This window comes from Clinocottus analis, unplaced genomic scaffold (genome assembly GCF_023055335.1).
Source record: "Clinocottus analis isolate CAN_PGR_092001 unplaced genomic scaffold, fCliAna1.0.p SCAF_5, whole genome shotgun sequence".
In the NCBI taxonomy this organism is placed as follows: domain Eukaryota; kingdom Metazoa; phylum Chordata; class Actinopteri; order Perciformes; family Cottidae; genus Clinocottus; species Clinocottus analis.
The window spans coordinates 19,825,251-19,839,261 of record NW_027176207.1 but is presented as its reverse complement, the minus strand read 5'-3'; the positions used below and the strand labels follow the sequence as shown (position 1 = coordinate 19,839,261).

Here is a 14,011-nt window from a genome sequence, read left to right as displayed (position 1 = left end):
AGAGCAGCTTATAAAACATCATTAAAATTACTAATATCGCGACGTATTATTGCCAAAATCATTTTCATTGTGTATTTGATGAAAAAGAGAAATAAAGGAAAAGGAGATTGGTGGTGGAAAAAAGCCTCCTCGACCAGCTGCTATAGCAAAAAGATGAAGAAAAGAAGAACTGTCTGTTCTGTTCTGTATCTTTCGCGTGTTCGACCAATTAGGACGTACTCGGTGGACTCGATGTTCCTGAAGAGCTCGAAGTCCCTCATGGAGAGCTGGGCCGCGACCTCCATGGTGCTGAGCTGCAGCAGAGAGATCTGGCTCTCTCGGAGGAGGTCCTGTGCGTCCTCGTCTGAACACAGCGTCTCCGTCTCCATGTTGTTCTTCAGGTAGTACCTTGGAGGGGAGGATGTTGGGTTACTATCAAGTGAAAACACAGTTTCTGCTTTATTAAATGTCAGAAAAGAGGAAGACATCCGCTCAAATGCATATAAATCTTCCTATTTAAAACATCCACGATCCCAATGCGGCAATTTGTTTCGCTGCAGCTCAGCCATCCGTCAAAAAACACAGGCAGGGTGTTACCATGAGAGTCCTCTGCATGTGTGTGTGTGTGCTTCTTGTTCCCTGTGTGAGTCTATGCATGTAAACGCAGCATTTGCATGTGTTTATGCGCACAGGCGCGAGGCTGCGTTCAGGAAGGCGGCCGTCTCGCCTGTATCCTCGTGTGTGTGTGTGTGTGTGTGTGGTTTCGGTGTGTGAATAAATTCCAGGAGTCTGCCGCCTGACGGAGGATGAAATATTCATGCTAACCTAGTTGGGAAGGAGACTGATGAGGGACCACAGGAGACGAGGGGAGGAGGAGAGGAACCGAGGAGACGGTTTGAAGCGGACCTTTTTTTTTTTTTACGGCCGCGGTTCAATTACCCTTCAAGTCCTCAGTTGTCTCATGTTGATGGCGATGTGCCAGACACCCCCCAAAAGATAAGTGTGTCCTCCCTGAACATTCACGCTGAAAATCCCTGCAGCACATTGATCGTACGCGGTTGTTTATCAGGGACGATTTGGTGGGATTCAGTCGGTTGTAAGCTTTATAGAAAGGTGCGCTAATGGCGTGTAGCATCAAGCTAACAGTACGAAAACTTATATTTTCCATAACGCGGTGAGATCTTTTTCATAGTTATAGTTTATGCACCTGCTTATTGTCAAAACAACTACACTCTCGGACTAAAGCGTCTTAAAATGCATCCGGTTGAAGTCGAACAAACTCTTCGACGCTCGCGCTCCCTACCTGCCGTTGAGCTGAATGCGGTCGGCCAGCTTGGAGAGCTGGTCGGGCAGACGCCGCTGCTTGATGACCTCCTCCGGGCTCACGGACACCTCGCACAGGGAGTAGGTCTCCGGCGCCGGGAGGAGGCCGAACTCGTTGACGGAGTGGGCGACCACGTCCTTGGCGGTGGTGTCCTTGCTGATGATGATGTAGCAGCTCTGCTGGTCGGCCTTGAACACCCGGATCACCTGGTCCGGGATGTCTGAGGGGCGGAGCGGAGAAAGGGGAGGAGTTTGGTGGTTACAGTAAAAGTGGAGGCCAACACATCAACCCGTGCCAAACAATGCAATAAAACAAAATGTAATGGAGTCCACGACCCGATGGAAGAGTCTTCTAAGAGCAGCCGGGAGGATTCTGGCATCCGTCTTTGTCGGAGTAACGCACCCATAATGCGCTCGTTATGAGACGTCGGGCCGTGCCAGTAATGAAAGGAAGGCTATCGGGTTACAGATATTTTATTTTGATTATATTATCCGGTGACAAGACTTATGTCCTGTTACTTCCTGTTGAGCGGATCCGCTGAGCTCGCTGCTCTGCTGCCAAAAACCTGCATCGTTTGGTGTAAACCCAGACGGGCAGAGGACCAACGACACGGAGCCCACTGTCTACTGTATTTCAGCCGGTCCCTTTGGGACCGACCCAACACGGACATGGACGCCACCGGAGGCGGAGTCAAGACGGAAGCTAAGTTTGATGAAATGTTATGTTTGAATATGCAAATGAGGCATCACGTAAAGGACAGAAAGTAGTGGAATTAACACCGTAAAGTATATTTTAGTGATATGGAAGAATAATTGATCTCCATAACATGTCTTTTGCCTGAGGAGACTGAAACCAACAACTCTGTCGCCTCACTCTTTCACCTCACTCGGTCACGATGCAGATATGAAGACATGAGAGGGAGGAGGAAAAGTGGAATGAAGGATATAAAAAGAAAGAAACCGCAGCACTGAGGCTATGTATACTTACAGTAGAGTCCCAGAGCTTTGCAAGCAGAGAAGAGAAAACACACACAGTGAATATGAGAGAGCGAGAGAGAGAGAGAGAGAGAGAGAGAGAGAGAGAGAGGAAAAAACACCTTAAACCAGGTAGAACATTTACTTCTTTAGTTTTTTCATGCGCTTCCTCTAAACTGAGGTATTTGCAGGTTGAAGTTTAAACAGGAAGAAGAAGCTCAGTTCGCTCGACTATTAAATAATGAGAAGCCAGAGGACCGAAGGAAGCTGATCTCATGGCAGATGATTAATGTGACAGGGAGTGTGTGTCTGTGTGTGTGTGTGTGTGTGTGTGTGTTGACAAATTGCCTGTGTATTCACTCTCCCGCTCTACTTCACCTCTCCACTTTCTCTTTCTTTCATGTTCTCCCCTCTCTCAATATTTCATTCACACTTAAACACACACAGACACACACAGACACACACACACACACACACACACACACACAGACACACACACACACACACACACACACACACACACACACACACACACATCAATCCACAGGGTTCCTTGTAGTCCAGGAGGTTAATCTTTTTCAGATGGACACAATTCTGCAACAGCTCCATCGGTGTGTGTGTGTGTGTGTGTGTGTGTGTGTGTGTGTGTGTGTGTCAAAGAGAGAATAGGTGTGTCAACATCTGCTTGAAGGCTCCAGTAACTTGTTTTGGGTGGGTGAGACGTTTCGTGTGATTGAGTTCAAGGTAATGGGTTGTTCTGGGATGTCGGACTGACCAGTGGAGCGTGACGAACGGCGAAGAAGAAGAAGAAGAAGAAGAAGAAGAAGAAGAAGAAGAAGAAGAAGAAGAAGAAGAAGAGCGGAACTGAGAGCCATGAAGGAGTAATTATACAATGTTTACTGAGGGAATAAATCAAGAGAGTAGAGTTATTTATATAGTCTTCTATACAACCAGAGGAGTCGCCCCCCTGGTGCTTTAACACATGAAGGACAGACTTCTATACAACCAGAGGAGCTTCAGCAGCACGTCTTCTGACCTGCGGGGTTGGAGAAGTCCAGCACGCTGGAGGCCGGGTGCAGCAGGTCGGGGCTGCTGGACGACAGGTTTCCGGGGATCGGCATGATGGCGACGCTGTGGCGACACTGCTTGGTGCCCACGATGCTGTCGTCCTGAGACTGACCCACGCCGCCATCACTGGAGGAGAGAGAGAGAGAGAGAGAGAGAGAGAGAGAGAGAGAGAGAGAGAGAGAGAGATAGAGAGAGAGAGTCATGATAACTCACAACGCGTATCAGGAGACGGAATCAAAAGGTCTCTGAAACATCACATCATTGTCTCTGATGAGAGAGAGAGAGAGAGAGAGAGAGAGAGAGAGGGAGAAGTGAGAGAGAGAGAGAGAGAGAGAGAGAGAGAGAGAGAGAAAGAAAGGGAAAGAGAGAGAGAGAGGCGAGTTTTCCTCACACACATACGATACAACACACATGAGACACACACGAGACACCACACAATTTAACAAGACACATGTGAGACAACCAGACACACACACACAAGATGAGACACAAGATGAGACACACACACACACGAGACACACACAACACACACACACACAGATGTAAAAGATAGATATGTACTTTATTAATCCCCAAGGGGAAATTTTGAAAAACAACGAGACACAACTACGCGACAACACACACACACACGACATCGACACACAAGGTGATACACACGATACAACACCACACACACAAGCTGACGAGACACACGCACACTCGCGACACACACATGAGACACACACACAGACGTGAGACGCAAGACAATATACACACGACGTGATACACACGATAAAACACCACACACGAGACAACCAGACACACACACACACAAAGATGCGAGACAATGAGACGAACCCACACACGATACACACACACACACACACTCAGACGTGAGACAACGTGAGACACAACGACGCGGCAACACACGCGAGACAACGAGATATACACACACATAAGACGACGAGACACAAACACAGACACACACTCAGACTAGAGCGAGCCTCGCTAACAGCCGACATGAAGATAGATGAAACGTAACGAGGGCTTCAGCTCTGAAGGTGTTTTTATTCATCGTCTCATCCTTTGCGTCGTCTCTTCTTCGTTGGTGTCATTTCGCTCTCTGTGTGCGTCCACATTGTGAGGCAGAACTGCCGCTCGGGGATATGCAAACGTCAACCTTTACTTTGCTGCCCCCCCCCCTCATGAGACCCCATCATCAGCCTGCATCTGCATACACGGGACGGGGCGGACGATGGCGAGCGGCTCCGCCTGCAGCGGTAAATGTCGGCTCCCGGAGGTCGAATGACACTTTTCTGAAACCGTTGTGGAAGCTTTAGGTGTAAATATTTACAGCCATTCAGAGAAACCACAAACGAAAGGAAATGCGGTCTGAAAACCGTCACTTTTCCTTTTTAAACGCTGATGTATCGCACACATGTCAACATGTGGTCGTTGTGACTTTGACTCTCGGTCTGTAATTGAGCGTCGGAGAGCTCACCGCGCCCTGCCTGCACACTGTGTGTGTGTGTGTGTGTGTGTGTGTGTGTGTGTGAACACGCTGCAGTAATGCAGGGCTTCCACGAACACGGCTGCTGCAGCAGAGCCTCAGCAATCGTCGAGTCAGCGGGCGAAGTGACGCACAGACAACGTGGAAGATGGTGCGAGCAGACGGGGGAAAAAAGAGGGAAGACGTATTCGTAAAATAAAAAAAACATAATGACAAAAAAACATGACAAAAAAAACATAATGACGACAAAAAAAACAATGACAAAAAAATACATAATGACAAAAAAAAAGACAAAAAAATACACAATGACAAAAAAAAACATGACAAAAAAAAAAATATGACCAAAAAAAAAACCCAAAATCATAATTATGACTTTTTTTGTCACTTTTTTTTTGTTGGTCATACTTTTTTTTGTCATTATGTTTTTTTTTTTGTCAGATTTTTTTTGTTTGCGGAAATAGTAACGAAATAAAAACGTTTTGCACGTTTTTGTCTGTATTACATTTTGTCCTTCCTCCCAGGAAGATTAGCGGCCGCTAAGTCGCCAGCTAACGGGATCCGGTTAATGAAGTAAAGTAAATCACAGCCTCCTTGTCGTGCAGACGACCGTCCATCTTACAGAACGACGGAGCTGCAGGAAGAAGTGAAATCGGAGGGAAACGAAGAGAAGCAGCGCCTCGACTTTGCAGAGCAAAGAAGTGGAGGATTCATGAGTTGTAGCTGAAGGTCAGTGATGCCGGCGTGTGTGTGTGTGTGTGTGCAGGTGGAGGAACTGGATGAAATGGTTGGAGGACGGAGTCACGCAGGAGGTCTTACCCAAACAGGCCCCTGAAGCAGCCGAGACAAACGGCAGAGAGACGACATTGAAAAGCGTGTAAAAGAAAAGAAGAAAGCAAAAGAAAACAGAAGCAGAGTGAATCTCTTTTTCTCACACACACACACACACACACACACACACACACACACACACACACACACACACACACACACACACACACACACACACGTTAACTGAACGTAACATAAGAGCCAAAGTGTGGACAGGTTTGCTGAAATAAAAAAGCAGAAAAGTGTCAGAAGCAGAGATTCACAGACAGGAAGTGGCAAAATTTAGGGCGGTTGATCGAGGAAGAGTGAGCGAGGAAAGGGATGAAGCTACACACGTCTTTATATCCGCTCCACCCGCCACAAAAAAAAACCAAAATATGTGGAGAAATTTAGAAATGTGTTCTCGATCCGGAGAAAATAAGGCAAGCGGTCGATAATCTGATAGAAACATTGAACTCTTAATAGTTAAAAGTCAAAACCTTGCATTTTACGTGTACATTTTCCTCTTTTGTGCTCATCCTAGTGTTTCTATTCACCCTCTCATTCGTCGTCAGAGGAAAAGAAGGAAGCACATACACGCATATACTACAATAAACATTCAGGATCATCAGCTCAGAGTTTGACCATAAAACTGACGTCGCCATCTTTTACCGAGCAGTTAAAATGTGGACGTCTTGAGACCCACAAACACGCACGCGCCAACACAACAGTTACGGCCGTGATTGAGCGCGCGTGGCAGAAAAGGAAGTAGAGAGGATGAACGCGGCATCACGGGGGTTCACTTCTTCATCGTCATCTCACTAAATCACAGAGAGCTCCCAGACGAGCCGACGAAAGGCTGAAACCTCTGTCTATTGCTTTCCCATCCGCGGGAGCTAAATCAACTGGTCCGGTCAATATCAGTGTGTGTGTGTGTGTGTGTGTGTGTGTGTGTGTGTGTGTGTGTGTGTGTGTGTGTGTGCGCGCACAACTTCATTTGGCAGAAGAACGACTTGTTTATTGCCCGCGTGTCCTTGTCGTATAAAAGAATCCTGGAGCACAAAGTCAGCCAAGAGCAGAGGAGGATGTTAATGTGTTTCACTACTTTTGGCCATTTTATTTTCTTAAATTCAACAAAAGTGACCGTTATATAACGCCTCATTTGCATATTTAAAGGTAACGTTTCAGAAAACTTGTAATACAGTTGTTTTTTATGTTTTTCTAACCGCTAAATGACTTATTCTAATGAAGCCGATGCATCCATCTCTGGCAAAAACAAGCTTTTGAAGTGGTACTTTTAGCGTAATTATGATTATTTTGTGAGTAAACTCGGTTTTACAGACTATTCTATCAGTCGACAAACATGTAGGTATTTTAAGAAATTGTGTTAGTCGACGAAGAATAGATTTAGTCAACGACAACCCTCGTTCAGAGCCTGATTCATACGAATTAATACTAAAAACATGGACACCAGCACATATTTGGTAAGATAGTGCCTCATTGGTTGACTCACACATACACTTTTTTCCTTTAAAATATTGTCTGAATGGAAGTAATTCCCCTTTAGTGTCTTCCTTTCATCTCTTCAGAGCCTTAACATGGCAGTGAGTCCGGTGTGTGTGTGTTGTGTGTCTTTAAAACTGCATCGTCCCTTTGGTACATTCACCCGGTAGACAACAAAAGCGACGCCCCTCGTCCCTTTAATCATCCTCCCGTCCCTTTGAACCAAAGAGCGGTTTGAACGCTGCCGACCGGGTTTCATGTGAGACGGACACGCAATCAGCGCTCATGAAAAAAGCGCCATCATAAATGCTGTCGAGCTGTAAAGCGGCGGGGGATGAAAGACATTTGAATCTGAGCCTCGGCGACTACGGCCGCACGCCGACGATGGCGCCGTTTACGTTTTTAAGGCGCTTTCCAATAAACGGAGGCGAGTGTTTGAGTGAGAAGTTTTGCAGAATTTATCCATTTTCATGTTTGGTGGTGGTCAGAAGAGAGAATGCAGCTTTAAGACATGAAGCATAGACTTCTATACAACCAGAGGAGTCGCCCCCTGGTGGTCAGGAGAGAGAATGCAGCTTTAACACGAGAAGCATAGACTTCTATACAACCAGAGGAGTCGCCCCCTGGTGGTCAGGAGAGAGAATGCAGTTTTGACACAAGAAGCATAGACTTCTATACAACCAGAGGAGTCGCCCGCTGGTGGTCAGGAGAGAGAATGCAGCTTTAACACAAGAAGCATAGACTTCTATACAACCAGAGGAGTCGCCCGCTGGTGGTTAGGAGAGAGAATGCAGCTTTAAGACATGAAGCATAGACTTCTATACAACCAGAGGAGTCGCCCCCTGGTGGTCAGGAGAGAGAATGCAGCTTTAACACAAGAAGCATAGACTTCTATACAACCAGAGGAGTCGCCTCCTGGTGGTCAGGAGAGAGAATGCAGCTTTAACACATGAAGCATAGACTTCTATACAACCAGAGGAGCCGCCCTCTGGTGGTCAGGAGAGAGAATGCAGCTTTAACACAAGAAGCATAGACTTCTATACAACCAGAGGAGTCGCCTCCTGGTGGTCAGGAGAGAGAATGCAGCTTTAACACATGAAGCATAGACTTCTATACAACCAGAGGAGTCGCCTCCTGGTGGTCAGGAGAGAGAATGCAGCTTTAACACATGACACATAGACTTCTATACAACCAGAGGAGTCGCCCCCTGGTGGTCAGGAGAGAGAATGCTGCTACAACACATGAAGCATAGACTTCTATACAACCAGAGGAGTCCTCTCACCTGAACGGTTTGGGCGGCAGGATGCTGAAGCGCGTCTTCTCCAGCATCTTCCGGATCTTGTTCCGCCCCCCCGACACGGTGTTGGCCTTCATCTTCTTGGTGCTCTTGTGGTCCGAGGAGAACTCCATGTCTCCGGGGAGGTCGGGGATGGAGAAGCGGTTGCCCTTCTTCTCCTGGATCTTGGGAATGTGAGGGCCGCCGTTCTTCTTCTCGTGCACGATCCTGCTGAGGAGCTCCTTGAAGACTGGACGGAGAGGAGGAAAAAAACACGACAACTCACGCGAGAGCCGAGAGACACAACGTGCAGAGAAAATGAAGATACTTAAGGCTTCGGCTCACCGAATATGTTGGTCTTGACCGTGACAGCGAGGTGCGTGTTGTTCCTCAGGATGTCCACGGCTTTGGAGAAGGAGATGTTCTCGAAGTTCTGACCGTTGATCTCCATGATCTGACACGAGAAGGACGGAAGAGGACGACATCAAGAGCAGGAACAGCACAAAAAATATGTGTATTCTGGATGAAAACGAGGACGAGGATGAAGACGAGGACGAAGACAAGAACGAGGACGAGGATGAAGACGAGAACGAGGACGAAGACGAAGACGAGGACGAGAACGAGGATGAAGACGAGGACGAGGATGAAGACGAGGATAAAGACGAGGACGAGGATGAAGACGAGGACGAGAACGAGGATGAAGACGAGAACGAGGACGAGAACGATGACGCGGACGAAGATGAGAATGAGGATGAAGATGAGAACGAAGACGAGGACGAGGATGAAAACGAGGACGAAAATGAAAACGAGGACGAGAACGAAGACGAGGATGAAGATGAGGACGAAGACGAGGATGAAAACGAGGACGAGGACGAAGACGAAGACGAGGATGAAAACGAGGACGAGGACGAAGACGAAGACGAGAACGAAGACGAGGATGAAGACGAGGACGAGGATGAAGACGAGCACGAGGATGAAGACGAGCACGAGAATGAAGACGAGCACGAGAATGAAGACGAAGACGAGGACGAAGATGAGAACGAGGATGAAGACGAGGACGAGGATGAAAACGAAGACGAGGACGAGGCGAGAACGAGGATGAAGACGAGGACGAGAACGAGGATGAAGACAAGAACGAGGATGAAGACGAGGACGAGAACGAGGATGAAGACAAGAACGAGGATGAAGACGAGAACGAGGACGAGGACGAGGATGAAGACGAGGACGAAGACGAGGTTAAACTCTGAAACACTGCTTCGCTCGCGACTCGGCACAGCTGTCAACAGTTTGCAGCGACCAGCGTGGGTTCAGTCGTCTCTGAAGGACCTTGAATCAAAGGTCAGCGCGCATCGTGCAGGCGTTTCCTGTCACCTTGAGAACGGTTGAGTTTTGCGGTCGTTACACATAGAAATCAGTCAGAAAATGCGTCGTTTGGAGAGAAATAAACACAACAAACACAGTTGACCTTCATCAAATAACTCAGAAACTTGGTCGCGGTTCAACAACTCACTACCTGAGTCGTACCGCGTGTACTCACTGCGTTGAGTACAAGCGGTTCAAGTTTCACTTCCTTATCAATCGTATCAAACAAACTAAATATCTTCAGATGAAGCCTCTAAAAGGGAAATCTCATGAAATGAGACACGGCAGCTCCAGACTGCAGAGTGTCTTCACTTTTAAAGGACCTCCTGTAAATATATCTGGTTCCCTTTTTCTATTTTATTTTTACTTTATTTAACCTGAAGTAAAGTCCGACCGAGACAGAATGAGTCTGCTTTTATAACGAGCTTTCTCTTCGTCATTTGTGGGCCGGTAAACGACCTGAAACCTCACAAAAAAAAAAAAAAGTGGTCAAAAAGATCTGCTCCCCTGCTGGGAAGCTGCAGCGTCCCTGCTGCTGTTTACCACGTCGCACACTGTGACTTCTGAGCAGTTTTGGGGTCAAAATGACTTTTTTTTTCTTCTTGCGTCGACATCCCACGTCGGTTCTACCGCAATATCACATAATGAAGTCCTTTTATGCGAAAGTTTCAACCTTCACTTGGGGGAGTAAATGGATGCGGAGCCGTGGATGATTTCATCCAAAGCCATCTAATTGGGGACTAATTCCCCTCCAGGGGAAAGGGACGGCGATGCATCTGAAGTAGAATCAACCGCGCTGACCTATAATCACGTTAAAGTCACAGTGAGGAACTTTTAAATCTTCTCTCTGGCAGCCGACACCGACGAGACGCTGCTGGAGACGAAAGGAGGGCGACGGGAAGAACCAGAACCAGGAACTAGAGGACCAGACTGTCAGACCCCGCTGCAGTAAAATATGAGGTTTTCTAAAGGGACCCTGGTGCGGAGAGACACTACCACTTTAGTCCAGAGGGGCCGCCAGAAACAACACATGAAAGTTATTTTCGCAGCTTTAAAAGACACTTTTTAAAAAAGGAAACATCCTTAAAAAAAAGCCTCGTACCAGACAGTAACGCCCTCTCACCTGATCTCCCCGCTTGAGTCCGGTCTCCGCAGCCTTGCTGCCGACTTCCACCGACTCCACGAAGATGCCGAAGCCCCTCTCGCTGCCGCCCTGCACGCTGAAGTAGAGCGGCGACTCCCTGGACGCCTTCTGCAGGGTGATCTGCCGCCACTTGGCCTTGGCAGCGCACGCGATGTTCAGCAGCCGCAAGTGGCCCTTCATTTTCTGACAGGGGGAGGAGAGGAAGGGGAGGAGTTTTGCATTTTAACATTTGATCTGACAAGACGAGTGTCCGCCGTGTAAAATGAACTGAACAAAAATAGAAAGAACTAAGTTTTAGAAGGATGCTTCATCTCACCGTGGTTTCTAGGTGTCTCTCAAAGTCCTCCAGGAAGTGGGTCATGGCCGGGTCCCCCTCGAAGTCATTGAAGTGGTTGTTGACCCAGAGCAGCACGATCCTCGTGACCTGCGAGACGCAACAGAAAGAGGCTTCATTTAATGAAACGACACACTTCTGTTTGCACAGCTCAGTGCGTGCTGAGCTCCATCAGCTTAAGAGCGGTCGCAGAAACGCTTTTTACTGGAAGTGTTTTGGGTCAAAAGTCCTCAAGGACTCGTGTGCAGGACCTCGGGGAGCTGCTCGCTGCCTTCAGGCGGCTAAATGCTTGACAACGTCAGAGCTTTTACTCTGAAAAACTGAATACATCTACACAGAAAACAACATTGTCAGATATTTGTTTAAGACAGAGAAAAAGGTTGAGGAGTGCTTCTCTAAATGCTTTTTCCAGGAGACTTGTGCTAAAAAATGAAGGGACTTTTAAAAAAAATGAAAACAGGAAGTGTTGAATTAAAAATAAATATATATAAAATAAGAAAATGTCATGTCTGAACTGTTCCACGGATAAATATATCCAAACTGTCTGCGTTTTCTTGTCTGATTGTTCGTACAGTTGATCGTTACCCTGTTTTTAATTTATTTTGTTGTTTGACGAGTTTCAGGCAATGTGCAATTTAAAATAAAAATGATTGAAAGAAAGAAATCTAAACTGAAGTAATGTAATAAACTGTGAAAAGATCATTTTCATCCCTAAGCGTCAGTGTAACCGAGGCACTGTGGGCAAAACGGTCAAATTTAAACTTTCTGTTCAAACCGCTGTAAAAACATGTGAAGCAGCAGGGAGGCTAAATAATGAGCGCGTGCGTTTGCTGCAGAGAAAATGTTTTTGGACTGCCGCATTTTGTCCCACAGCAACGAGGAGAAAAGACCGGAAGCAAAGGGCCTTTAGGAAAACAATTATTCACACGGGCGGCAACGTCGTCTCTCTTCCCACAGCTACGTTCTGCCTCCCTGGATTCGAACCTGCAGGTTTTGAGCCGCGTGAAGGCTGTTGACGCCGCGAGACTAATCTGGGGTTAAAAGCGGCCCGCGCACCAGGAGGGGGGCGTGTCGAAGGACGGAGCAAACAGCCGCCGGGTTGCAGGACCGCTGAGCCGGCTGAAAACTGGCATCGAGCGGCTCGACAAATTGCCATCGACGTGCGCGAGCGCGGCGCGTTAGGAGCGCTGATGGCCGGCGCCGCCGTCGGAAAAAAAGAAAAGGTGTGGGGAAAAAAAAGCGCGCGGAGCGAGTTGCAGAGTTTCCGTTTGCTTGTGCCGAGCTCACCGTGTCCCTGAGGCTGTCCACGTGGAACCACTCCAGCAGTTTCTTGCCGACCTCCATGGGATTGGACAGGAAGGTCCTGTAGGTGAGCAGGAAGTCCTCGATGTAGGTGGGGTCCACCACCGACGGCTCCTCCACCAGGTGCATGATCAGGCGCTCCGGGGTTCCCTATGGGGGGGTGGAAACGGTTAAAAAATGTAGCCTCGAACACTCACACAAACACGTGTACGACGACAAGGACACACATGATCCACACACACACACACACATGGGAGCCTGCGTACGCACCAATTTGAATAAATTATGTGGAGATAAATCATAAAAGTGACAAGGACGAAGACTGTAAAGGTGCAGCTATTGAATGGAGCTGTCAGTCAGACATCAATAAAACACACACACACACACACACACACACACACACAAACACACAAACTGGATTTGAATAAAAGAACAATCAAAATGGAATAATTGGCTGTTTTTCTCTCTCCTCTATGCAAATTGCTTTATCTATACAAAAAGGTAATTGTCATCTTTTTTTCCTCCTCCGTCTCGCTCTCAAACTGGTCCCAGTCCTCCCAGTAAGCTCCCGTCTGCAGAGGTCTTTACCGCGACGCGACCGGTACACGAGCATGTGCAACTCTCAACTCGATCCATCGATTTGCAGACGACCGTTAAATGAATCTGCGACTATTTTTTTTAGACTTTTTCAGAAGATTCCAGCTTCCTAAATGTGAAGATTACTCTGCTTTTCTTCTTCTTCTTCACTCTCCTGTGGCAGTGAACTGAATATATTTGACATCAGGACATTAGAGGACGTCGACTCGGGCTTTTTTCCCCTTCATTTTCACGACATTTCCTAAAGCAAACAACGAATCGAGGAAATAATTGAGAGATTAATGGACGACGTAAAGAGAGTGCATCTCTCCTCTCAGCTGAGACGAGAAGGAAGCGACACGGCTCACGTTTTAAAGTTCAATATTCCTGTTTATTTTTGTGAGATTCACTCTCAATGTCTGGGAACAATCCTTTTTAATTGTTATTAATTAGCAGCAGAGACACTATCAAACTGTCCTCTTGCGGTTTCATTGAGTTTGTCAGTGTCATCACAGCTGAGGAAATGATTCATCTCACAGGGAAGAGAAACTAGAAAGGCATTCACTTTTGTCATTTAAAAAAAAAGAGAAGAAGAAACGGAGCCAAAAACAGAAACGCGAAAAAAACAAAAAAACACTCGCGAAGTGACTCATCTCCACTGTGGTGTGTGTTTTTCGGAGCCGACAGCTTTTCCTTCAGAGCGCCGGGCCAGGAGAAGCGTTCAGGCGCGTTATGTGATCGATACCCTGCTGCCTCTGGAGCGAAGGAGCTACGACGGAGCGCAGCGGAGGAAAATCGCTCCAAGAGCTCAGAGCGGCCGCCTCGACGTGCCGGCTCTCTGATCAGCGTATATTTAGCACGTAACAACGACCA

The 14,011-nt window shown here is 47.3% G+C and overlaps 1 protein-coding gene across 9 annotated transcripts in view; it reads right to left on the bottom strand.

The window, feature by feature from the left end:
- Positions 1–14,011, bottom strand: part of rapgef6 (Rap guanine nucleotide exchange factor (GEF) 6) — a 106,792-nt gene that overhangs the window by 13,495 nt on the left and 79,286 nt on the right. For 6 of the 9 annotated variants that reach the window (XM_068600426.1, XM_068600430.1, XM_068600428.1 and 3 more), the window contains 9 exons: positions 12,548–12,712; positions 11,243–11,350; positions 10,906–11,109; positions 8,766–8,874; positions 8,427–8,670; positions 3,314–3,471; positions 2,291–2,305; positions 1,283–1,523; positions 220–387 (listed from right to left, as the gene is read on the bottom strand). In XM_068600426.1, coding sequence (XP_068456527.1) covers positions 220–387; positions 1,283–1,523; positions 2,291–2,305; positions 3,314–3,471; positions 8,427–8,670; positions 8,766–8,874; positions 10,906–11,109; positions 11,243–11,350; positions 12,548–12,712 — 1,412 coding nt within the window. The remainder of the gene's footprint in view (positions 1–219; positions 388–1,282; positions 1,524–2,290; positions 2,306–3,313; positions 3,472–8,426; positions 8,671–8,765; positions 8,875–10,905; positions 11,110–11,242; positions 11,351–12,547; positions 12,713–14,011) is intronic. The other 3 variants (XM_068600427.1, XM_068600431.1, XM_068600433.1) reach the window with 1 other exon arrangement.